Below are 26603 nucleotides of genomic sequence, written 5' to 3'. Positions count from 1 at the left end.
ACACCAGCTGCTGTAGATCCTGAAGAATGATGGGATAGTGCTCAGCATTCATTCCCCTTTGTTCCTCCAAAAATTAAACCCTAAAGGTTAACATTAAAACTCAGTTATCTATTTTTCAGTTAAACTGAAACTTACATATTCTAATAATCTTCCTAAAATGGCCACACTGGTGTAAAGTGTCTATGATTCTGCTAAAACATGTCTTAAAATAAAGAAATACTGAATAACATCAGGAAGTGTTTCTGTACCTCACCTTGATTAATCATCAGATGGGAGAACAGGTGCATACATCTTTCAGAGGTGGCAGAAAAGGGAGAAAGTTCAGGCCAGCCTTGGCATGTGCACTACACTAGTAGAATGATCCCCAGAGCACTTTACTGGGAACTGTGAAGACTACTATACAGTAAAAGGCAATACTTAAGTGTAGAAGTAGTAGCTGTAGTATGCACTAAGCTACAGCCAAGCAAAGCATGGTAAGCAGTATGAGGGAAAAGGCTCTGCCTGTGTTGGGATCTGGGCAGTTCTGAGATGAAAACAGAACCCCAAAACTGTTAGTTAACAAAAACAGGACCCTGAAGACAAATAAGTGTGCATGTGTAGTTAATATAATTGTACACGTATAGTTAATTTATACTTTATATGTATTTTCTTTCTTGACCAGCTTCCTTGAAAGTGGAAAACCACTTTCTCAATGTTACAGAGAATGCAGTTACAATTAAAAAAAATAAAACAAGCAAACAGACAACAAAAAACCAACACTCTAAAACCATCCTATGTCTAAGTATGGTAGCATTGGAGATACTAAAAAGGAGAGCAAGTAGCTTAGTTCTGCTGCTTCTGCTGAGGCACCAGGCCAAGGCATACCCAGACACTGCAGTCTGCTGTGTCTGGTGCCCACTTTTCCAGCACAGCAGGGAACCAAAGCTACAGCTGTAATGACATGGTCATGACTCATAATATTAATGTAATTAGCACAATCTCAATGAAATAGTCAACAGTACGAAAAGGCTGAAATGATAGTAGCAACATCAGAACGGAGTTAATGACTAATTACAAGGTGGTAGGAGACACCTCTGACTTCCACAGTTCAGATCCAGACCCAGTTTTGCCTGACCCACGCTGATTTTAGGGATGGCGCTTCCAAGTGTCAGTATAAACAGAGAAACGATGTGTGCTCTGTGTCTTTAACATGCAGAAAAACCTAAATGCAGTCATCAATAAATTAATCTTCACTGTTGAAAGTAAATGTCCTGAAGACACTATGGAAGTAGGTACAGGGAATGAGCACTGGTTTGCTTGCTGAAGCAGGGCTGTCTCTATCTTTCAAGCACATTTTATCTCGGCGAGCGAAGCATGTATCTTGTAGAATGCTCATTTGTAATTGGAGATGGATTGAGTTCATTACTTAAAACAGCAATCTGGAGCAGGTCCTTGATGAAGGCTCTGGGGTTAGGCGTACATGGTGAGCTGCAGCCACTGAGGAAGAGAAGGAATTAAAGATCAGGCCAACTTGAATGTGTGAGACAGTGCTGGGAATTAATAACGTGGTATTGGGGTGTTGTGTTAAAAATACTGGCATAAAGCAGTTTACCTCCAGGACGTTGAGCTTTATGATTCCATCTCCATCTTTATCAAAGGCATGGAATGCCCCTAAATCAATGACAGAAAAATACATGGGATAAATTATTGTGCAAGCAGAGTGTAAAGATGATCCCATGCAGCAAACCAAATCGTGTTCCCACTGTGTTATCCAAACTTCTGTGCATGTTTACTTTTTTGGTCAGCAAGTATTTCTGCTATGCTTTTTCATAGCTAATGCATGGAGATATGTAATGGATTATTATCTTTTGTGTTTGTATGGGATGGCTGTCATAACTTAGTATATATCTTACATTATTAAAACTTCACGTAGGCAATAGTGCTACATATAATAAACTTTCCTTTAAATTTCATAGTGTATTTTGGGGGCAGGGAAGGGGACAAGCCTGTAAAATGAGGGCAGCCACTCACTGAACATAGCATCCAGTCTCACGAAGCAGCAGATGAAGCTGTCAAAGTCGATGTTCATGTTCTTGTCAGCATAGCGCATCGTGATGATGTCGTAGAGCTGGTTGTTCAGCCGAAACCCTGCAGGGGGACCAGAAATGAGTTTGATTGCTCCTTATGCAACAATAAAGAATCCACCGCTTAAATGAGAGCAAGTAGGTAATTTTGGTGGGTGCCTGCGTTGTTAAAAGTTAACCTGCATGCAGCTGGGCTCCCTGATGCACATCCCGTGTGCTCTTAATGCAGCTGCACAAGCATTGCACAAACTCTGTTCAAATTAAAAGGGTAAAACTGGGCAAGTGTGAGTGCTGACTTTAGTGCTCTTTTGATTTTTATCATTTGTGAGACTGAGATGCCATGCTTTATTCACTGAGAAGTTCAAAGATCTGCTTAGTTGGTGAGACACACAAGCCTTGCAGTTTGGATATATAAGAACTCTGCTGGGGGGGGGAAGGTCCCTCCTTAAATGGCTGGGCTGTATTCCTGATCTCACCCTGTGATACATGAACCAAAATAAGGCTTATTTGGCTGCTGGGCATTGGACACCAGTGGAATTACCTGCATCTTTGACTGCATTGCGCATCTCATAGCTGTTAATGGTTCCTGAATGGTCTGCATCGTAATGCTTGAAGATTTTCTGCAAAAAGGAAGAAGTACACAGCAGAAATTAAAGCTTATGCTTTTGTAGGACACGGCTGCTGATGTGAGTGCTACCCTGCAGCACCTGAAGGCTTTGCCATTTGCCTTTTATCACCGTGGCTGCTGCTCAGCAGCCTGTTGTTCACACACAGCTCCCCTCACTCCTGACACGTGAGTTAGATCTGTGCTGAGAGAAGAAAAAAAAAAATCTTCCCCCTGGAGACCTTCCTCATTTGACTTGAGTTTATGCTGTTAATCTTCTCTCTTAATTGCCCTAATTAAGCTAATTGCAATGCCTGGCTCTATTTCCCACCCTCCTCTTTCATCCTGTGTGCCTCCCCCCTTCTCAGGGGGATCTCTTCACACGAGTGCTATAGCTCTAGATGTTTGCTTAGGTTAAGAAAAGGCTGAAGGAAGATATTAGTTTTCATCTTAAAAGCTAGTTTGCAAGTTTGGGAGATTTTTTGGTTGCAGGGTACGTAATGAGGCCTGGTTTCCCTCCGCAAGCCTTTGCACTGTGGAGCTATGAAGAGCAGCACTACCTGCCAGCTTTTGATCTTGTCCCAGAGGTGTCGGAACTCATCAAAGTTGATCTTCCCTGAGCCGTCTGTCTGTGATGCAAGCGTTCAGGTAAAAAAAACCCAACATTTTAAATAGAAAACTAATTATTTCTATGGGTACCTGTGAGGGGGGATGAGTATGAATCCCAGCTCAGGATTCCTGAGTACTGAGAGAGAGCTGAATGGGGCAGTGAAGTGTTTGTGAGTGCTTTGGTTATTAAGCGTGTTATTTTGTTTCAGGATTGTGAAGCACTGTTTCCTTGTGTAGTAATAAACCACTGATACAGGCAGGAGACTTGGTCCTGCAGCTGTTATAATGTACATAAAGCAGGGTGTTTTAGTGGCTTTTTCCCAGTGCCCCCACTGGTGAAATTCTCCCGAAACTGCTTAAGACAACTGAGCTTTATCTTGGAGTGCAACTTTTTCTGCCTTGCTAAAATGAATTGAGAATCGAGCAAAATGTTGACTAAAATAATTTACTGAACTGCATTCAGCCTCCAGTTGTAATGGTTCTAGGCTGTAATGATAAGTTTGGTCTGGTCTGGTTTGAATGTGCTTATGTTCTCTCAAAATCATATGTTATTGAAGTACATGGAAATGTATGTGTTTCCCTACTCAGGTAGGAAAACTGAGTGATGCTGTATTGGAGGTAATGCCACGTGGCATCTTGCAGTGTGTTTTATTGCACTTGCACTGAGACAGTCACTGTATGCTCTGAGTGCTACGCACAGGGTGGAATCTGTGATGTGTTGAAAATGTAAAGATATGTAGAAAACGTAGAGAAAGAGACTGAATTTGTTGGCAAGAACTGTAGTTCTGTTGAGATGGCTTAAAGGAATGGTATCATACTTATTCCGTTGTTCTGTGTTTTGAGATATTTTCATCTGCCACCTATGCTAACTTTGAGATGATTGCAGTTAATGTATGCCACACGGGAATGCTGGGTTGTGTGACAACAGTCTGTAACACACTGGTCGGCTTTCCAGCTTACTAAAAACAATTTTTGTGTGTGTGGTCGGGGAGTAAAACTCAGGTGGAGCAGTGTGTTATCAGGCACTTCTCATTCACTGGCAAAGGATACATCCATCAAAGCGATCATGCTGCGGCAGGATTCTAGTTCAAATCCTTCTGTCTTTAGGTCCTTATCTGAAATAAATGATATAAAAGACCAAGTAAGTCAGCAATCACTTTTTCCTCTTAGGTAGGACTCTACTCAAAGTATAAGCCAAACTGACTTAATTCATCCTGTGAGGAAAAATGTCTGTAAAGGCTCTAAGTAACATTATTGCTTCTGAATTATAGGTGAGTTACGACCTGCTATATACAATAAAAGCCTTTGTAAAACTCTAAATCAATTTCCAGTTAACTAAGCAAGCCAAGTTTTTGTAGGCTGAAGACTGCTAAATGGGGAGAAAAGTCCTCTCCTCCATTAGGACTTGTTTAAAGGGACCATGCAGTCTGCTAGAAATGTTGTATTAACCTGTGTGGTGCGTCCAATGAACTGTGCTCATTTCTGTATTATCCATCCATGATCACTCATAGAGACCATCTCTATGAAAAGTTTTCTAGCTAAAGTCTGCCGAAGTGGAAGTAGAAAATCTGAATTCGAAACCATAAATAATTTTGAGGATGTCACTCAGGGGTGGAGGGGTATGTTATATCACAGCTGCCTTTATCTGGGGTCACTGAAAAGCACGTTCAAACTCACGTTTTTTAACAACGTTGTTGAGAACATTCCTGAGTTCTTCGGCATTGATCTCCATGTCCTGGTGGGAAACAAGGGGACAATACAGTTAATTGCAATGCTCCTTATTGGCAGTAATTCCAAGCCACAGTATAAGCAATATGTAAAATTCTCTGCAACCCTTCTGCCGCTTCTTGATTCATGCAGTTTTGATCTGTTTCTTCTGACTTCTTTAGTGCAGCATGCAAACATGTCTGAATACATACATGTATCTATGCATTGCTTATACATACCGTGTAACACTGATTAAGAAATCATTAATAGCTTCACGTAGTAGCGATAGAAGTAAGAGCCTGAATTTGAATAAGGCTCCTTTGTACACAATGACAATGAGTTGCATATGCACACGGGCATAGCTGTGTGCTTAACTGAATTTCCATTTGATTTTGCTTAACTTCAGCTCCCAAAGGAAATCTGGTGAAAGAAAACTTAAATTTTCTATGTTTTGAATCTGTGAAGAAGTTGGGTTAGGTGCTGCTGTGGCTTGGCTGCTCTGCAGAGGTAGGGATTGGTCGTGTACTCACATCCCCTGCAATCTGTCGGAAAATATTCCTGAACTGAGTTTCCTCTTCACTCTTCTCACGAGCTTTTGCTGAAGAACGCTGGAAAGGTACAAGTGAAGAATATATGATCCAGGAAAATGAAGGGATCTGGGTGGCTCACCCCCTTCACACAGATAAGCCTCTTAGTGATAGTGGAACTCTCCAGAGGAACAAGTTATCCTCACGGACTTTTCCCCTTTCTTTCATTAGATGCACTCCTTGATGAACCCGCTGCATCGTTACTATCCCCTCATTGCTCTCATCATTCTTGAAACCAATCTAAATGATTACATTCACAAATGGATCTTTACATTCTGATTTTCTTTTCTTTTTCATTTCAAAACATTGCAAAGGAGAAATTTGGATCAGAAGAGGAGAACATGCCCCATAGCTACCCTGTAGCCTATGAAATTGTTTGGAGGGGCTTGGTGCCTTCAGAGATTTTTGCAGTGTGGGAGGCCCTGTTCTGGAGACTAATACCACATTAGATAGCCGCACTGTTATCATTTCCATCTTTCTCAGACACATGCAGAGAGCAAGCCTCAATTCTGAAACTGCTAAGTATGTAAGGACACTGCTCTGTCCCATTCCTGTGCTCTCTCCAGCTGCCCTTTCATGCTGGCCAGACCAAGCTCTATCCCCTGCCTTGCCAGTTACTGCAGAACCTTTTTTTCATCTACGTGGGTTTTTTCACCATCTTTGCCAGCATCTTCGTCTGTTGTCAGCTCCTTGTTGCTGTTTGCTCTGTCAGAAACAAAGATGATAGGCTAGAAGAAGAAGGAAGAGAGCAGAAGTAGAAATTACACAGGAAATAGTGTTAGGAAAAGTATCTGGGGATGTCCATTGTGTGGCAAAGCACATGCAGCCAGATCTGGGAATTAAAAAAAAAAAAGAACAGAGGAATTTCTTAGGTTACTACTATCCTCATGTTAAAAAAGAAATCTGCAGAGCTTGTGTAGGAGCTTGTTAATTACATGAGGCATGTGTTAGTTCTCAACTGTAGGGAGACACATGTAGTTGTTCTGCTTTAGTGTATTTGAAGCAAAGAAAGCTGCTATCAGATGTGAATGTGTTATCCTGCAGCAATAATTGCAATTGACCGATGCTGAGATTAAAGTGTCTGGTTACGTTTTCAAGGTCCTTGTAAGAAGCAGAGTTCACTCTCCTATGTGTTGCTCTGAAAGTTTGTGGTCTACTTTGGGTATGTATGAAAGAGGAATGCAAATTAGAGTCAGCCACTCTCCTCTTCAAAATCTCTCCCTTGTGGGCCTTTTTATACCCTTCCTCTGGCTGATAATTTTCCTTGTAACCTCAGAGTATGCTTTTTTTTTTGTTTGCTAAATGTATTGCATAGACTCAAAAAGGACTCTGGTGAGCAGAAACTGCAGGAAGGAGTAGCTGCATTGGGCAACTGAGGGTGTGTGTCCGGAGGAGGGGAGCTTCTCACTGGGAGAGGTGTCAGGATGCCTGTGGAGGGTCAGGCAGGCAGGATACTTGAGAAACTTAAAGAATCAAGTTCATAAAACTGGAAGGCTTATGCTTTTGCCACCCTCATAAGAAAGAGAAATACCTGATGCTATAGCTGTACTTCATTAGATTTTTGTATAAGAAGACGAAGTCTTCGCTGCCTGAAAATGGTTTCTTGTCCAGTGTTCTTTATTAACTAGATCAGCTTCCAGAAGCAGAGAAATCACTAATGGTAGCAAGTAACTCCTGCTGCATGCACTGCACATGCATCTTGCCTTTTGATGCTCAGCACGTTGCACAGGTACCCACCTTGCCTTTTTTCTTCTTCTGTACAAACAGAAACAAAGTAGGAAAAGAAGTGTTTTTAAAAAGAATTATGGATTGTACCAGATCACATTATTAAATAGCAATGTTTCCTTTTTTCTTTCACTTTCTCATATTTGTGTTTCCCATTCCTATAGTCGTACTTTTTCCTTCAATTTTATATATTCACATTGATTTCAAATCTCAAAAAAAAAAAAAAAAAAAAAAAAGAGAGAGAAAAGAAAAAAAGAGGGGAAAATGCAGCCACAAAGAAACGGCCTGTTGAAATTGCAGAAGCCATATCAAAACAGCAGTCCATCACCTCTTGGGCTTTATCTGCTTGAATCAAATACGTTAACCCTAATTACTCCTTTTATTTTTCCCAACAAATCAGTGCAGTGTAGATTGGACCTCTGTGTCCACATATTCATGCTTTTTGGAGTGGCAATTCAATTCCATCAGATCTAGGCAGAAATTTTGGTATTATGACAGCAAATGGAAGGGGAAGGCTTCTGAACAAGGTGGAGCTCAGTTCCATGCAAGAGCATTCTGTTTTTTTTCAAGACTGAGTGTGTTGTATGCCCCAATTTATTCCCATACAGATGTGTAAAACCCCAGGCTGAAGAGTTCGTTTGTCATGGATGCTAGTTTGAATCACAATACTATTAGAATCCCTTTTCAGAAAGCTCATACTTCAAAATAAGGCACTCTTTTTCTTGATTAGATGAGTTGCCAGACACACAAACAAAAAACATCCCAAAGGATGGCTAGGCCTCCACCGGAGCATGAACACTCTCAACTGCTGGAAGCAAAGGCAATGCTTCGCGTGAGGTTCTTTATGCCAAGAACAAATCTCAAACCTGGCAAAAGATTCTGGTCTGTCCAAATCAGAAAGCAGCATATACCAAGTCAAGTGTTAATAGGAATATCTTGATCAGAATATGTGGGAATTTGTTAAAGGAGCTGTCATGTGGCTGCAAATAGTTTCCTGCTATGGGTTTCCCTAAATGTGACACTCCTCCCTTCTGTTCCCACACAGAAGAGGACAGGATGGTACTCACCGATGGGCGATCTGCCTCAATCATGTTTTCAACCTCCCTAGAAGAAAGCAGAAATAAAATAAATCAGGAAGGTGTCTGTTTCCAACACTGTTTGTTTCTGCATGTGCTTTGTAAGTAGGCAGTGTGTGGGCTGGCTTCCAGGCACTACAGCTCAGACTCTGGATGTAGTTTTTCTGAGTTTGAGCTGAGCATCCCAAGTACTGCTTCCAAGAACACTGCTGCCTGGTTTATTTCCCTTACGTGATACCTTGGCATCACTGAACCTTGACAGCTGGGAGCAAACCAGAAGTTTTTTGGCCTAAGCAAGGCGATACTAGCTGCAGTTTGAGCTCTGGGAAGCTAGTTAAGGAGCAGGATGGAAAAGAAATAACACCTATTTCTGGATTTTGTTCATGACTGAAATTAGATGTGTCTCAGTGATCTATCTGGCAAAAACTTCCATATGGGATATAGCGGTGGCATATAGCATTGCATAACAAACTTGTTGGTTTTCATTATAAGAAGAGCAGAAAGCATGTTCACAAAGGATATCCTGCCAGTAGTCTCCAGAGTCTCCAATAGAAATCCAAAACAGGTTTTTGTTAAACTACAAGGTAATACTGGGGATATGATTTCGCATCTTGGAGTTTCTAATGGGATTAAGAAAACTGGGAGTAGAGTGTTGCAAGCAGGGAACACAACTATAACAGAGTAGTGAGCTCAGTTCCTCCTTTAGAGCCAGATGAAAGATCTGCAACTTACTCTGAAAGACTTCTTTTCTCTGAGAAAACCCTCAGGATGAATTCTCCCTCCTGGTGGGGTTCGTATGTGGATGGGATGATAACGTACTCGCTGGGAGGCAGCCGGAAGCGCTCAGAGATTTCTCGCATGTTTATATAGGTCTTACTTCTAGCTTTGGAAGCATTGTAGAGGAAAAAATCCTTTTGCAAGTGGTGCTTAGTACCGTGCATCTGCAGAACAATGGAGTCAACTCATCTGCAAGGAAGTCTTACCCGTTCCCCAGGTGGCTTGTCATGCAGGCAGCACTTGGGACAGAAAACACAAATGAAGCAGCGGCAGCTTAGCAAGCAGGGATTTGATGGGGGCTGCTAGCTTGTTACCAGTTACAGTCTGTCATCTTTATAAGCTGCTGCTAGCTGGGTTTAGTTGGCTTCTGTGAGCTGCCCAACATCCCACACAGACACTGCTGGCTGGCTGTTCTGCTGTGTCCATGATCTTATGTTTTGTTGGATGCTAATTGCATGTAACCAAAAGTTCAGTTAGTTGCTTTGAGGGTGGTGTGGCAGGGAATGGTATCTGCAGGCTCCTATGTACTGCACAGTAAGGTGAAGGTGTTTTCAGTGGTAACTTACCTGGGAAAATATGAATTCTGTATCTACCAAAGTGGCATTGCATTCATGTAAACATGAAAAATAAGTCAATGCCTGTGGGCTAAGAACAAGTGCTTACAGTTGCTTTCTACAGAAATAACTGCCTATAAAATAGGTTTGTAAACACAACGTTCAGATGGTCATCTTTATATTTTCCAGCAAAAGCTTTTATGTGAACTCACTTGCAAACTTCTGGTACCAATGATTCAGCTATTGGCAGGCTCAGAAAAACTCAGTCTGTGCACTTCTAATATGTTTTCTTCAATGGCTGAAAATACCATTTGTTAATAATAGCAACAAAAAATCTGATACTGTAGAGCAAACTCTGGGGCTACAGGTTATAAGTTGCTGGCATTGTTTGCAGGAGGATACAGAAGTGCTTTAGGGGTCTTCTTTGTGGGGTGTGATGTCTTAAGTGCTAGCTGACACTTCTTCCTGTAGTCCAGGTTCACTACGGGACAGTGAAAGCAGTGGCCAGCTCACGTATAGAACAGAAAAGGACCAGGTGCAGGTGAAAACAGGGTACAAGTGAGAAAGAATTTAAAATGACTCAGAAAATGTTACTAAACACTCAAAGCATAATGGTTAGCAGTTTCACATCTGTAACATCCCTGAAAACAAACTTGAATGGACAGTTTCCCACTGACTTACAGACAGGAGCAACAGTGACACTAGCTGTGAGCATACACCAAGTTGTCAGTCTGTCCCCATTCAGCTCATACCTCTTTGGGTACCTTAGAGAGTAACAAAGAGAAGAAACAGAAGTTCTAGGTGAGTCTACTTGCTTATAAATCTAACAGAAGGGATTTCTGGGGTTACAGCTAGTCATTAAGTTACCTCAATTTATATAAGCTTTCTAAGAAAATCCCACCTTCCTTTTCAGATTTCTTGTGACCCACACAAGATCCAGTGAGATTTGAACCAAATATTTTTGTGCAAAGAGCTGAGTAAATTGACTTCTACCCGAAGTGACTAGAGGGACAGATGTTGATCACTACTTTTGTGTCTTGACTGTTTCCCTTTTTACATGGTTCTGCCAATTAGATGTTTAGTTTCAGCATGGATTAAGGAAGTGTGGAGACTGAAGTAGATATGGGGAAGAATATGCTAAAATATGACATAAAATCACCATAAAGACCTATTAAGTGCATACTTACAGATGGGATAAACCCTGAGGTTACTATGGCCTAAATGGTACTAAAGCTTTGAATTTTTTCCTCTCTTCCACATTTCCTTGCAAAGGAGAAACTGCAATTCATGTAGTCAGGATGAACAGTTCAATGACTCTCTTGGTAAACATACTGTAAGGGCTGGGAACCTGGCACTAAGAACAAAGTCTAGAACTGGTACCTCATAGATGGCAAAGCCAATGGTGTAGAGGTTGGCTCCCAGCTTGCGTTCTTTCCTCCTGTTTTTCTGCATCAGTGCTACCAGGAAGCTGCAGATAACCTCTTCATCTTCAGGATCATCATCTTCCTCTAGGAGCTTCAGGCGATACTGGGGATTGGTCCAAAATGTATCTGTGAAATGCCACCAACAACCCAAAGCAAACATATAAATTTTCAGTTTTCTAGCCATACTTCTGACCAAAGAGAACTTTTACTATTCCCTGAGTGTAGTTCCTGAGGGAAAGGATAAAGCTGTGCTTTTATTTTCATATATATAATGTATATATTTTAATGTGTTGGAGGTTTATATAATTCTAACAACTGCACAACAGAGGATTTAAAGTGAAGAATTGGCATTTGATAAACTTTCAGAGAACCTTAACATAGCAGAACTTATCAGAGAATTTCCAAAGTTAAATGAGAAAGACAGAGAGAAACTGACAGAGAGAAACTGATATCTCTTACCTGCAATGCAAAGTATTCAAACAAGAATTTATCTTTGCCAGATTTGCCTTCTGGGCTTATGAGGCACTGTCACAAACATAGTGACAGAAGACAACTAGATATAAAATCATGTTACTCATCCACTGAGGAACCAAAGCTTTCCTGCGGCTGAGCATTGATCGGGCTGTAGTGTGATTTAGCCAGTGGGATGTAGCATAGCCCCCATCAGAGAGGTGGTATCTCTTAAGACCCATTGCTCACCTGGATAATTGCGGCACCCTCCAGCTGAGCAGCCTCTCACCCAGCGTCCTTCGTTGACTGACACAGTCCAGGTCTGAAGCTTATCAGCTTCCAGAGTATCAGGTGTGAGGTTACAGATCTCAAGTTTTGTGAAATGCCTCATGAAATCTTCAAATGATATCCTGGAAGAATTGAAGGGAAGCTGAATTTGCATGGTAGGTAGTTGTCTGAAAGATACACTGTTCCTAAAGAGGTCATGGAGAGTGACCCATATTACTGCTTCTACTAGTACAAGTTTGCAGTGTGAGCTCCAATTTCCCAATGCATTTAGCCTATTGGTCAATTAGCACAGGTACAGCTCCAAACTAGGGAACACTGGAGTGAGGGAACAGATCATAGGAAAGGGGATGGAGAGCTTGTGAAGCATGGGATAATTAGATGGGCTGTGGGACTCAATATACCCTGGTGGGAGAGTGAAAGGATTGCAGAACAAGGCTTGTTGGGGAACATGAAGGAATTAATGCCATTGTTTTAGCATGTTTAAGTTGTGCAGTGTGACCCATTTTTGTTACAGTTGCGTATCTCCTATAGAAGCACAATTTTTTTGACAGATAATTCACCAGAATTCCCCATCTTCTGCAATCTTGTGTTGCAGGCGGGTTTTCTCTTCTTCATCAATGAAGTTCCACTCTTCTGATCTGCAAAAGTGCAAACAAGCTACATTACATTTTGTAATACACAATTTTCATTTATATTCCTGTTTCTCTACTACAGCCTCATAGTGAGGAAAGTCAAGCACTGTTGTTCTACATTCACAAAAATGTTCCTTTCTGATTTCTGCAACTATTTGTTCTCAGTGTTTCCATCTCCATACATTCAAATGGAGAAGAAACTGCCCTGCTTCACTCTGCCTTCCCTTCAGACTTCCTATTAGAAGCTCTCAGAAATAAAAATTAAACATGTTTATTTTGCTTAGCTTGAAGACAGGAGTGCTTGCAAACTGTCACTGATGGAGTAGCTACTGAACTCTCTCTCAGTAAAACCTGATACCTCGTTGTTAAATGTGAGGGCCATACACCAGCTGCAAAAGGCAAATAAAGCTGCAATTTTTTTTTTTTCCCAAATCAAGTGAAGCTCCTAGACACTTTCTACTCACTTATCACTCCAAGGTCCATTCCATTCCACCTGTCCCCACGGGTTTCTCAGCCTTACCAGACGCATCTTTTCCCCTTTATATGTTGTCTAATTGAAAGAGAAGGCAAGAAGAATCAACTGAATTATTTCGTGAGAAATAGGCTTAGAAAGGAAAAGTTCTATCTGTCACATCCCTGATACCATCTCCCCAAGTGACAGTGCTCTCCAGGGCCATCACTCAGCCTGACCTGCCCTGAGTGAGTGTAGGAAGGCAGTAAGACCAAGAGGTGGCCGGCTGTGGCTACCTTTGCCCATGCGGATCATGGAGGAACATCCATTCACACAGAAAGCCAAACTTTGGACTGACTGGTTTCTCCATGAAGCTGTACTTTAATTGAAAACAAAATTTCTTTCCTTTATTTCATAATTTGTGTCATTTTTTCTCCCCCTCTTTGTCCCCCTGTACACAGCTCTGCTGCCATGCTTGATGCTGGGCCAGTCTAGACCAAAGGACCCCACAGCAGTAGGCAAAAGACTGTACTCACCTCTTCCACAGCTGTGACAGAGTATGCGTGACCTTTGACCAGCCCACAAGACATCCGGGTTTCATACTGCATTGGCATTATGGTCTGTTAGACACAGGATAAAAGTATGGAAAAGGCACATGAAGATCAACCAGCAGCTCTGAGGCAGAAAGGAGGATGACATTATTATTTTTTTTTTTAATCTTGTTCTCATCTTCTATCAATGTGACCAAGCTTAGCATCCAGAGAATTTCATTGATTAGAAAGAAGTGAAGAATTAATTAAAGGAGCGAAATATTAATAATAATTATTGTAAAGGACATTTTGTGATATACTCTTTCCCTTTCTGTGGTTTGCTGCTGTTTGCATTCAGAACATGCTCGTATATAGCATGCTTAATCAAAATAATTAATTTTTCTATTAATAGAACTGCTCAGCCATTTCTAGGATAGTATTCTATTGTATGGCTCAGTAAGGCTATTGCAGATAAAATTGGAAACAAGAACAAGAGCGGCTCAGCACCTATTAGAATACTTTCATTATGCACTGCTGCAATCTCATCATGACCCAAATTCATACACTGTTTCTACTAACATTATTATTAAAATGTATTTCCTGTAGATATGGAGACTTTATTCCATAATCCCTGAGACTATGTTTTTCACCTGGCACACAGGAAATGTATAGCTTTCTCCAGCACATACAAGTACACTTGCTATCTTGGTAATCAGTTGCTACTATGCACTTTTATTTATCTGGAAGTTGAAGAACTGAGAGTAAGATGGCAGGCTTATATAGCTGGCTGTGCTTGTAGGGAAAATCATGGAGAATCATGGGAGAGGAGGGGCTACGCAAAGTGCAGGTGGACCACATGTGAAACTTCTCCCCACGTTATGTTTGTAGCTGAGAAAAGACTGCAAAGCTCTGCTGGTAACTCTTCCATCTGTTTTTGACACATCTGAGGACGTGAGAAAGTCAGTGCTGGAAATGGAGAATTAGTAAGGTCACACAGCTACATTCTCAGCTTGCACAGTGAGGAATCTCATCCAAGTATTTCCTGGCTGTCACAATTATTTTCCGTTATTTCCCTTCTGCTCTCATTTCTTTTATCTTATTCCAGTTTCCATACTTCTGCCTATTACCTCATAACTATTTTCTTTCTTTTTTTTCTTATTTTCTCCGCACATTACCATTATTATTTAGCAGAACCTCTTTCTCTCTTTTCTACTTAGGACTATTATCTTATGCTGTGAGTGCTCTGGCTGGCTTCTCTGGAGTGCTTCTGTGGCCTGCGCTGTCTGCTTCTTTCCATTGAGATTCACAGACTTTTCTGGTGATGGCTCAGAAGTGTAACAACCAGCGGTAAAACAGCAGCAACTATAGAAAGAGTTCTGTAACATTCTATTAGTTATTCATCAGTAATATCAGCATCTGAGGGAAGTTCCCCCCGAAAACACGGGTGATTTGGGAAGTCATGCTTGCAAAAGGCAGCCATACTGGGCTTCCCAAAGAATTACACCATTTCAGTCATTCAGGAACACTAAATAGGGAAGTCTGAAGAGGAAAAATTGGCTGCTTCTCCTACAAATTGGCCATTTTTCCTGCAGGAGAGAGTTTGCACAATGAAATGTTTAGGTGATATAACATGTTTTTTCAGTGGTGGGTTGGCGTTTTGTTTTTCTCTCCTCTGTAAGGAGAGGGAATTAGTTTCTTCCACTGAAACACAGCTCCCTAAAAAGTAAGGTTTGACAACTGCCTGGTAGTGAGAAAAAGACAGCAATGTGTCCATATACAGATATGTATGGAAGTTTTGGAAGTTTTATGGTTTTTTTTTTTTTAGTGTTTGAAAGGAATGAAGTTCTTTAACATGAACATCAAATAGCATTCAGAAGAACGGATCTTAATGTTGGGATAATCAATTGAAGTAAAAGAAGAATTTAAAAACACAGGTGATATGTTCTGGCTGTAAATAGAAGTGCTGTGAAATTGCTTCTGTTGATGTACAAACCCAGGCTGGCCTTTCATCCGTCCCCTGGTAGTCCACAGTGGAGTAAGTCATCTGTGCATTTTCTAGGTTCTTCACCATTCGAGCAATCAGTTCTCCAATGTCACTTCGAGGAGCTGCTCCGTAGGAGAAGCCTAGGTTGTCCTGGTAGAGAATGGAAGAAAAGTGGTGTGCAGAAATATTAGACGGGGATAGAAAAGAAACTATACAAAAAGATAAGTGGTGAAAAATGGCCTAGATAACTTCTCTACTTCCTTATTTACATGCTAGATAGTCCACAGTTATCTATGGTGATTGGTATTGCCAGTTGTTTTCCTGCTTTTACTGCAACTTCACAACTGTTATCGAAACTTGTTTTCTTACTTTCACTTTTTTAAATTAACCACATTAAATTAAGATAATGTAAGGATATGCTGGGGATCAAATAGGTTAATTTCCTGGATATTTGCATACTGTTAGCATCTTTGACATGAAGATTTGTATCTTAACAGAATTGTTGCACCTCACTGAGAGCAGGGTGCTGGTTTTGCTGATCAGATCCCACCCTTCCTTCCTCCTGCCTCCCTATTCTCCTTCTGTCTATCTCCCTTTTGGTGCTTGCTGTTCTCTAATGGAAAGTGTCTAGAGGAGAGTGTCCTACCACCTGCAAATGAATGTTTGCTTACATGAACTAAACTAAGCTGTTGCAAAAGTTGGTACATGATTATAGGTGGAGATTTCTGCCATTTCTTATGACTCATCTACAAAGTTCATATGGACTCACATCAATGGAGCTGGCCATGAGGGATCCTCTGGCAATGGCATGTTTCATGATTTTATAGATATCTTTAGGAGCATCCTTTATCTCATAGAACTCTGTCACCCCTCCAGTGAAATCCTCCATGGCCTCTGTGGTGTTGCCTCCTTTCAAAGCTTCATAGGATCCATGGAGTCTTGGAAAGAGGAAAAAAGAACAACAAAAAGAAAAACCAAAGAAAAAGATGCTGAGAATCAAATATAGACTTCTGAATGAGCAACAAAAACACCCTCCAAAAGAGCAACCCTAGAAAATATGCTTTACGACATACTCACGTAGAATCTGTGGAAAAATGCACTGATGTGTGTAGAGCTAAAGTGCATATGACAAGGTCAGTACAAAGCAGTTCATCTACCCCCCCACCCCAGCCAAAGAGAGCATGACACGGTGCAGCAGGTTGACTTACTTTGCATAGGCCTTTTCCAGGAGAGCACTCCAGAACTCATTGCGCTGGGAGGATTTGGTGAAGACCAGCTGGTTGTTGTATGTGGGTAGGCAGTCATCAATGATGACATCCACCCAGTCTCCGTAGCGCCAAAACTGAATGAAGGCAAATAGAAAAACGTCTGGGTTCACTGTGTGCAGGGAAAGGGGAGCCTGGCTGGAAAACTGAGCAGAGGAGAAACACTGAACTGTTCTACAGCTGTTAAAACTTCCCCCTTTTCTGTTTCCTGAGGTCAGAGCTGAGCCATGGCAACCAAACTTATGCTGGCAGGAACTGCAGGTCCTGGTTTGGAGTGGTTAGATGGTTCTGAGTTTCAACACTACCAGGAGTCCTGCCTGGGAGATTTTGAGCAAGTTGACTCTTTGCATGTGACTGTTCCACCATGGCACTGCACACTGTGCCTGCTGCTGGCCTTCTATTTCCTCTTCCCTTTTCTTAATTTCAGGTGTTTCCAGCTCTTCCTTCAGAGCTAGATTACGGTTGAAGTTGTAAATAACAATTCCTGCACACAGTGTGAGATTACTGGGATGGGATGGATACGCAAATGCAGCTGTGCAAGAAGCCGTGCTCTGGCTTACATTGTGATCAGATGCAGAGAGTCTGTATTCCTTCAGATTTACCTGGTGTTCCTCCAGCCACCTGAATTCTGGACAACTATAAGTAGAGGGCTGTGTCCTGCTTTATAATGTGCCAAAAAGCGATGTCATGGGAAGGGAGGCAGCTGTGCTGAATTTACCTGGGCAATACATCCATCTTAAGGGAGATGTTTTTAGAGAACCACGGGGAAGACAAACAGCAGTTAATCTCTTCTGAAAAATCAGTTCTTCAGTGACTTATTTTCGACAGAGACCAGCTGCTTGTGGCCCTAAAAATAGATGCTCTTGCCAACCACCAGTATCTCTGTGCTGGCTGTAGTACTGCAGCTGAGCAGGAAGGCAAGACCAAGCACCTGTTGCTATCTGACACACACAGGCCATGCATCTGCAAATGCTTCATGGGTGGGTTAATGTTCCCTAATTACCTTCCATGACTGCCTTGCTGGAAGAGCCTGGGGTGAAGGAATTCAATCCTTCTTCCTTTCCTGCTGTTGCTCATGCTTTCACAGGGTGGAAGAAGGAAAGGGAACAGTGTGCCAAGAGATGAGCTTGCTGTTGGGTGAATATAATTACATCCCCTTAATGCTAGATGAAGGGACTCACCTGGAAGTGAAAGATGCCAGCATAGTTCTGTATGAAGGACTGGTCATGAGGTATGACTCTGCAGAGCAGTTTTTTATTCAGTGTCAGGCAAGCAATGGCAGCCAGGAACCAGCAATCACCTGTAAGCAAGCAGAAGCAGCAGGCAAAATGAGGGGAGAGAGCAGCTAGAATTAAAGTGGAAAGCTAAGGTACTGCCAGGTGAAACACTGATTTTCAATAGAGCGTGCCACAGCCTTTCAGCAAAGGGCTCTTCTCATTGTGTTCTGTGGTACTTCAGCACTTCTTAGTTATTGATGCTGTGGAAACACTCATTGGCAGCACTGTTTAGGCACACATCTGTCACAGGAGAAGCAATAAAACCATGGAAGGCATGGAAAAGCTAAGTGGGAAATGTCTTTACAAAGCAGTGCAGGTGAGTGCCATGTGGCTGACAGCTGCAGAGATGTCACTTACACCTCAGTAGCAGCTTAATATATCAAGGCAGCTTTGAGCATCTGAGCTTCAGTTCTTCAATACAGAGGTTATCCTTCTGTACAAGGCACACTTGGCTGAAGGCCTCCAGAAGTTTGGAAATAACAAGACTAAATACAACAATTTGGAGGAGGGCCAGGTCCTGCCAAATGGTGCTTTGCAGCACTCATGATATTAGTTCATGGAAAGCAAAGTGTTGTTTGCTCAAAGCTCCTCCCTAGATTGGTAGAGGGCAGGTGTCATCCATTTGCTATAGGCAAGGAATCAGTAGATGTGTAGTGGCATACTGAGAGAGTTAAAATGCCTCCTTGGAAGCAAATGAAAACTGAGAGCTGAACTATGATGCAAGTTTAAAATGTGTGGGGTGGATGTGACAATTTCATACCTAATTCTCCTTGGCAGATATCTGTTCTGTTGGCTCCGCCGATAATAAATCGTGGATTCTCACAGATTTCCTGTAAAATATAAACAGATAGATGAGCACGAAAGCATACATTGGGATGCCTGGCTTTCACAGAAATTAAAGCTGTTTAGAGACGAGATGTTTTTATGTTTTTTTGTTTTTTTGTTTTTTATTTTTTTAGTTTAATGTGAGACACTTTGTGGATATCAAAACCTATTGCTTAGTTTTCAGCTGCAGATCTCTGCTGACAACATGTCAGTGGATATCCCAGGCTTTGGGCAGTGCAGGAGTAGCAGGAGGGAAACTATTCCTGTACCGACTGCACAGATGTTACAATGAGGAAAATAGGGGAAAATATCTATCCATACAATGAAAAAATATTATTGGAAGAGAGCAAGCAGATGGAAAGAGTGTTTGAGAACTAGATTCAGTTCTTTTATACTGACTCCAGGTTTCAGGAATCCAACTTGCGACAACTAGTATGCTGATGTATATATAAATAGAGCCAAAGGGTGCATTTAAGCAGGAATGAGCTCCCGTAATACTCTCTGAAACCTGCCCAGGGTCAGATAGTTGATTCTCAGGAATAATCAAGTATTAGCTAAGTGATTTTATTATTTTCTTCACATTGCAGTATTTAATTGCCAATGCTGAATTGAGAAATGTAATACAGATATCAGTTGTTTCTGAGGACAGGAATCTCTTTTGTCCTGCACTTGGGAAAATATATCAGGTTTATCAGTAAGGACAGAATAGGCATGAGATGCTGTATGGGAATAAATTAAGGTACTGCTGTAGGGAGGAAAGGAGGGAAGGCATATGTAGGAAGTACATATCCCAGTAAAGGGAAAGAGGACTATTATGGTCTTTGCATAGAATCTTTTCCGCATTCATTACATCTTTGGTTCCCAAATGGGACAAAGAATCCCACAGGGTAAAGGACAGCCAAAGGAAGAATTAGGTATAACCTCTCATACAGGGAAAAGATTAAAACAGAAGGTCTCTGCTTTATCCTAACCTATCCCTCACACTCAAATATTGGGAAGAAAAAGAGGATGTGATTTTTTTGACCATCTCTTGTGAGGGTAAGAAAAGAAAGATACTGCAAACTGAGGACCAATTTCCTGAGCAGCTGCAAATGGGGAAGAAGATACAGTCCAAGAACCCATCTGTCAGAGGAAGATCATGGGGCTGGAGTGGGAAGAAGGAAGAGAAAACACCTGAAAATTCCTTGTGTGAGTGGAACAATTGGCAGTACAGACAGCTGATGCTAACTCTGCAGTCTGAAGATTTTCCAATGCAATCAGGGTAGCCCTGGATTTTCCCAGACTCAGGTTACAGGTCTAATAGTTTCACTTGGCTTGAACTCACTTTTTGCTCCACTGCAGTAATCAGCAGGGTTGCTTTGATATAAATGTTTGGATTAGTCATAGAGCCAAAAAGAGACCTGCTTCTGGCTTCCCAGAGCAATTGCCTGATTCTCCTTGAGAAAAGGAATGGAGGGATTGTCCCATTATTTCAGGCCTCAGTCAGCTGTCCCGAGGTCCAGTTCTGTCAAGATAGCTGTTTGAGCTGTTTGAGATACCTTCATGCTTTTCTCCACCCACTAGCTTTTGTGAAAACATCCTTCTTGTTGCCTTGGTGTTCTCTAGAAAACCAGGTGTGAGATTTTGGGCTTTGGGATTTTGTTTCTTCCTTTGCCATTACTGTGTTTTTAGCCTGACTCTGTTCCCACTGCAGTAACCAGACCTGGAATCCAGCATGCTGTCTTTTAGGTGAAGGTAGTTACATTATGCTTAAGTGTTCACAAATGCTAAATGTGCATTGATGATTAATTGCTATTCAGTGTGATTTATTGCATCTTGTGTTCATCTGCTTTGGAGGAGGGTCTGTAAAGGAATACAGAGGAGGGTTTCAGTGTGCTCTGAGAGTGATGAGAAACACACTGTCACCTGGTGTTGGAGATGCAGGTGACACACCTGATCTTCTAGTGCTGCTGGCTGAGCAAGAGGTTGCTCTTCATCTCAGAGGTCATTACCATACAGAGTGCTGTCAGGCTGCACTTTGTTGATGCGGTGAATCACCCAGAAGGTGTCTCCTCTGATAGGAGTGCCTCAGAATGCCTCAGTACTATTCACCGGACCTTTCCTGTCCTTTGAGTTGATTCAGTTTTGGCTGCAGTTTCAGTACAAAGAAGCAGAGTGACTGTCACAGCAGCAGAGACAGAATCCAAGGAAAACCCATCCATAGTGTATATGGTGCTTCCTGGCCGGAAAGTACTTGAACATCAGTTGGAAAATACCAAGGCAGCACATGACTAAAAAAGGCATTTGACTTTTGCTGCATTTCCATTAGCTCTTCTTCTCTGTCAGGAAAAGCTCTGCAGTCAGCTCATACTGTTGCAGCAAAAAGCATTTATTCCTTTAAGAACTGCTGGCATTCTAAGTAAATTCCCTAAACCAATCCTATCAAGCAAAGGAAGTATCTTCTTGGCCTAAGAGAGTTTGTAAGCTCCTGCTTCCCCCTTTGCCCCCCTGTGGTCCAGACCTTCCTTGTTCCTGTGTGGTGCAGGGTGTTTAGCTAGGAGCTATTAGAGATCTCATGTTACAACAGGGAACCTACGCCTCCCTGTGACCTAATTAATGTAGCATTAGAAAGACTGCTTCAGAGGTCCTTGCCAGCACACTGGGCTGGTAAGCCCTGCCATGCACCTCAGCAGCTGGGCCAGGCATGGTGCTGTGGCCTGCTCTGGCCATTCTTGGCTTTAGTCCCAGCTGCGTGTTATGAGGGTACGTTCATGTCGCAGCACAGCTGTCATCATATAGAATTACAGGGGCCTCCTCACCACCCCAGCAGCAGGCTTCACAGATGCCCTGCATGGCAGCCACCCTTTTGATGGTGGCACTCCCTGTGTTCTCACCGCCACTGGGACCAGATACAGCAGAGCAAGGGGTAGCTCCAGGGATCTCATCCCTGCTGCATGATCTTGCCCTAATCCCAGAAGAAACAGCAGTGTTGGTACACCATGCTCAGATGTTATCTCGTATGTGCTATTCAACTGAGGATTGTCACTGCTACTAGTGCTTGGTCATGGCATTTGGGAATGGCAGACATGTGCCCTTCAGACTGACTTTGTGATTCCTTGAAAAAGACTTCTGGAAAAATTTGCATTCACCAATCTCATGTGAATTGGTGTCATAGCAAATAATGCTCATTCAGTACCAGCATCACTCTTTCACTCCTATTATATTCTACATCAACCTCTTGGGCTGGGAGGAAAGAGCTTAGATACAAATGTGTGGCATGGCATGGCTAAGGTGACTCATAAAGCCAAAGGCGGTCAGGAGCACGTGGCTTCTTTCCCAGCTCTCTGTGTTAGATGAGATCCTATGGCACGTGGACCCTTTGTTTATTCACTATTTCTGGTGGTAAGTGACATACACAGCAAACTACAGAGAAAGGATCTAGAACAAAGACAGTATTATGATACAATCTCAGGACTTCTGACCTTTTGCTATTTTGTTTTCGTTCACAATACGTTCTCAAATTTGGTTCAATTCAACATGAATTTCAAACCGATTTGAAATTACCACTTTAGAAGACTATCGTTTACAGACTAGCCACTTTCTTTGCCAAAAAAAGTCATTGTAATTTAACAAGAACAGAAGTTGTCCATATCTTTACACTATTACAAAACATGGCCCATGCAGTTCATTCTTTATATTTGGTGCTTCACTGATCGCCTTAACCTCTTAACATTGTGGTCTTAACTACTGTATTACTACTTCATATTCATTTAACTCTATGGTTTTTTTGTAATATGGTTGTTGTGTCTATTCCCATGTATAATATTATCAGACAAGTCCTGCTGTCAGTGACACATACCCTACAGTTTCAAAGTCCAATGAAGCAAAGCTTTGAGTCAATCTGAGATCAGCATCAACATGCACAGGTCTCTTGCATCAGCTCACAAGAGCAATCTCCTTTTGCTGTTGTGATGTGAATCTGTTATAAAAGAAGTGAGCACCATGCGCAACTCCCTCCCTCCTCAGGTATGTTGTAGCTATGTGAATAGTTGAGAGCTCCTAAACTTCATTGAGCAGCCCAACCTTTCCAAAAGGAAGCTGCTCATTTACATGAGACAGAAGTGATACTGTACCACGTATTTTTCATGTTCTGATGCCTTTCCACATGCACAGTTGCAGTTTGTTTGCCCCAGGATGCTGGCACGTATCCTCTATACCTCTTTCCCACTTTTCTCTCTGTAGAAACACAGGAAATCCCATCCCTTTTAGATGACTGGCTTGCTCCCACATTTAGCTCATCCACACACATTTCCAGGAGCTGATGCAGCTCTGATGATGACGATGAAGGAGTGGGCTGCTCTCTGCCATGTGACAGCACGTGTACGCACAACACTACAGACAGAGGGAGTCCTGTTTCACCCCCATGATGATGCTTGTTGCTGTTGTGTAACAGCTACGTTCTAAGGCACTTGGTCTTTTGCTGTTTACTTATGTTTCTCTAGCTAGTTTTATCTACTGCCATTAACTTTGTTACTGAAGCAGGGATTTCTGCACTGAAGAGGTACTCTGAGGGAACCAGAGTAGCTCCCCAGAACCACATCCCTGTTGTAGGGCAGTGGTGAGGGGATGCCCCAGGGATCACTTGCACTGGTCAGCAGCTGCCCAGCAGGGATGACAGGAAAAAAGGAAAGATTGCCCTGCGGTAGGATGGGGAATTAATTAGGAACTTACAAATTATTCTTTCTTTCCCACAGGAAAGGTGGTGGCTGGCTGGGGAATGGCCACAAGATACAAAAAAGAGAAAGAGGGTTTCTAGGCAGGAGTCTGTCCTCATAATGATTGCAACACCCGTACTCTTGGTAAGTGGGTAAGGAGCGTCATGAGTCAGTTAAACAATGTGAAGAACTAAGAACCGAGTAAAAGCTTGTTTCAGAGCATAACCTGTTCTTTTATTTTCTCAGAGTACAAAAACAGCAGAATACTAAATAAAAGCTGTAAGTGAAGTAAGGTAGTGTTGAAAACCCAGTAGTGTGTTGCAGAACAAGGAGAAGTTTTTTTGGTTAGTTTCAAGTGAGAAAATTCCTAGCAAATCATGGAAGAATAAAATAAAATTCCATATTTCTATTTTTATATACTTTCTTCCATCTCTTTTCGTTTTATTGTTGTCATATTTTAGTCATTATACATACTTTCAGAGTTTCTACTGCCTAGCCAGCTATCTCCCAGGAAAGCTCTAAGGAAATACATTGGCAGCTTATTCCCTTCCTTCCTCCTCCTGCCCCTTTTGCAAAAAAACCACACGTTCACCTTTCAGAAATCAGAAGGCACTCAGCAGATGTGTTACTTACACGTGGTCTTTTCCATTCAAACTTGATGGGGACTTTCTGGCTGTAGAAGAGGGAAGTCTCATTAGGTGGAAAATCAGGATCCTCATAGAGAATGTTCTCCTCCAGGCACTTCTTGTGAAGCTCTTCATAGGTCTTTTCCTTTACTTTGATAATGGGCTGGTTGCGACTTATAATGGCAGAATAAATCCCTCCTGTGCCTCCCCCTGTACCTTCAGTGGTAGTGCTGGTAGTGCTGGGAACTGACCCGGCAGCTGTCTGCTGAGCCACCGCTGCATTTATGGCGGACGGCATGAGAAGTGGCCTTACAGCAAGTGTTGAAAGAAAGCAAGATCTCGCACGCTGGAAGGAAATTGGAGAAAAGGGGAAGTTGCTGTTGCCCCTTTTTGTTGAAATCTCCTAGTTACACTTGTAAGCGATACAATTCCATCTGGTTCAGCTCCCTGTGCATCTTCTCAAAGGGCAGTATTTCTGCGTAAGAAAGTGGAATTTATTCCTTGATGTGGAACAAGGTGCTCTGTAGGCTCAGTCCTGTGCCCGAGTTGTACTATCTACAGCATGTGTGTGTGTCGGCCCTGTGTGCAGAAGCACTGAGAAGAGACAAGCTTTAACCAGTGAAATCTAAAAATATCTACCAGCAAAGAGTGTGAGAGAGGGAAAACGATAGGGAGGGGGTTAGCGTGGGTGTCAGTCTGCTGTGAAGCTTGTGCCCAGGCCAGGAGCTGCGTGTAGGCTGACTCCTGGTGCACACAGCTCATCTCTTCCTTAAGCAGAGAAAAACAGTGACACTGGAAGCTGAGCTCCCCCTGGTCTGGGAACACATTTATGAGGTACTTCAAGCCAATATGCTAGTCCTGATCATCCTTACTAATTGTTGTACTTGACTTCTTGTTTCTGCCCTTTGCTACTGAAAAAGTCTATTTTATAGAGCCAGTTATCTGAAGACACAGTCCTAATAACAAAAAAGGGTAATATTACTTGGTGCTACTGAGGTCTGTTCAACACCTCTCAGGTGGGGGCTGGATTCTGCAGGCTACCTCAGAGGGAGCAGCTGGCCAGGGCTGGGATTCACTTACCATACCTACTTCCCATGTAAAAACAGCTCCTTTTCATACTGGGGCAGTGAAGTTTCTTAGGGGCCCAGTGCAGAAATTGGGACATTCTGTGTGTGTTAGGATATACCAATCTTAGACAAAATGTCTGACTTAGCACATATATTCACAGGGACAAATTCAGTTTCTGTGAAAGAAAGTCAAGGTGCTCTTATTTAAACACATCGCTCTTCTCTCTTCTCTTTTCTCCCAGTGTTCTTTAAAAACTGACGCTGCCTGTATGCCAAGAAAAGCCCTCTAAACCTTCATGGTCTTTGATTGGGAAGTCTAAAATCACAAGGTGACATCAATGCTATTTTTGTCTAATGACACTGGTATCTGGACTCTGGCTGACCTGCTCTAGTACTACGGTATGCTGCCAAAGCACTGATTCTTTTTTCTCAGCTATTTCCTTGGTTTACTGGCTTCAAATTAAGTACAACAGAGAAACTCTACAGCTCATTGGTCCCCTTTCAAAACCTCATTAGGGCAACCTCTGAAGAAGGTAATATAGTTAACAAGCTTGGCCAACTGCTAGGAGTACTCTAATCCTCATCCCTAAATGGTGGCCTAAATCATTTTAAATCATGAACAGAAGCTTCTTGAACCAACAGGGCATTCAGAAAGGACTGATTTGACTGTTTGTGGAAATAGGAATGCAGTTGCTTCCGGATGGGCTGTCCATCTGCAGAATTGATGACTTCCTCATTACACTCAGATGTGAGGATTGCGGGTCTCGCATTTGACGTGGCTTTGCATGACAGCCTGGCAGAGATATGCATCACTCTTTCCAGGATATTACAAGTGCAGTGCAAATGGTGAAACACAGGGGTCTCACACTGCACAACTTCAGAAAAAAATGTTCATTATAGAGCCTGTGCATATGGTTTTTCTTTCATTTTCTCCCTTCGTGCTCAATACAAACTTTCATCTATACAAAGAGCTCTATTATGGAAAGAAAGACAGCAGTTGCACACAATGTGATGGTTGACAAACTCCCTGTGGGTTGCAGGGAAGGATCAAGTGAAATATTAGCAATATTTTTATGTATTTGTTTTTCCCAAGATGGGGAAAGGACAGGTGGGCATGCCCTTACTGTGTTACGCTTTTAACCCAACATTGCTCTTTATGGATGTTCAGGAGTATTTTCTGGCTATACCCGTTCAAAAAAAACCAGCTTCCTCTCACTATTGTAGATCTTCTTTATGATGAACAGGAGTTGCTAGTAAAAGAAAACCAGCATCTCTAAAGAAATATGTTTTACCATAAACAAAAATGTCTCCAACAAACAGCAAAAACAAACAAAAACAAAACAAAAAACCCACCAAAAAACAACAACAAAACAACCTTTTGCCATTAG

The 26603-nt window shown here is 42.1% G+C and overlaps 1 protein-coding gene across 3 annotated transcripts; it reads right to left on the bottom strand.

Moving 5' to 3' along the window:
• Nucleotides 1–583: 583 nt before the first annotated feature.
• On the bottom strand, nucleotides 584–24733 carry CAPN3 (calpain 3). Of its 3 annotated transcripts, NM_001004405.3 has the most exons (24): nucleotides 24156–24733; nucleotides 18764–18833; nucleotides 17908–18026; nucleotides 16670–16803; nucleotides 16231–16399; nucleotides 15471–15611; nucleotides 13484–13567; nucleotides 12961–13046; nucleotides 12425–12502; nucleotides 11826–11986; nucleotides 11083–11252; nucleotides 10455–10466; nucleotides 9104–9312; nucleotides 8363–8399; nucleotides 7308–7325; nucleotides 6197–6298; nucleotides 5514–5591; nucleotides 4954–5011; nucleotides 4327–4391; nucleotides 3228–3296; nucleotides 2605–2683; nucleotides 2011–2127; nucleotides 1592–1650; nucleotides 584–1476 (listed from the first exon to the last, which is right to left on the bottom strand). In NM_001004405.3, the coding sequence occupies exons 1-24, from the start codon at nucleotides 24444–24446 to the stop codon at nucleotides 1450–1452; spliced, it is 2433 nt and encodes an 810-aa protein (NP_001004405.2). In that variant the 5' UTR covers nucleotides 24447–24733; the 3' UTR covers nucleotides 584–1449. The 3 variants fall into 3 exon arrangements, with proteins under 3 accessions (NP_001004405.2, XP_015142560.1, XP_040556884.1); XM_015287074.4 differs by lacking the exon at nucleotides 6197–6298; XM_040700950.1 differs by lacking the exon at nucleotides 17908–18026 and having other exon boundaries at nucleotides 24156–24218.
• Between the last annotated feature and the right edge of the window lie 1870 nt (nucleotides 24734–26603).

This window comes from Gallus gallus, chromosome 5, assembly GCF_016699485.2.
Source record: "Gallus gallus isolate bGalGal1 chromosome 5, bGalGal1.mat.broiler.GRCg7b, whole genome shotgun sequence".
Taxonomy (NCBI): Eukaryota; Metazoa; Chordata; class Aves; order Galliformes; family Phasianidae; genus Gallus; species Gallus gallus.
The sequence above is the reverse complement of the archived record's forward strand: the minus strand, read 5'-3'. Positions and strand labels throughout refer to the sequence as shown.

What these genes read in the sequence shown, in the direction of transcription:
- CAPN3 (NM_001004405.3), bottom strand. Translation starts at nt 24,446, where the DNA reads ATGCCGTCCGCCATAAATGCAGCGGTGGCTCAGCAGACAGCTGCCGGG. An exon ending in AATGGACCTTGGAGTGATAA is followed by an intron (nt 12,503 to 12,960) that starts GTGAGTAGAAAG and finishes GCACTTTTGCAG; the next exon opens with ATCAGAAGAGTGGAACTTCA. An exon ending in CCCACGTAGATGAAAAAAAG is followed by an intron (nt 5,592 to 6,196) that starts GTTCTGCAGTAA and finishes GTACCTTTCCAG; the next exon opens with CGTTCTTCAGCAAAAGCTCG.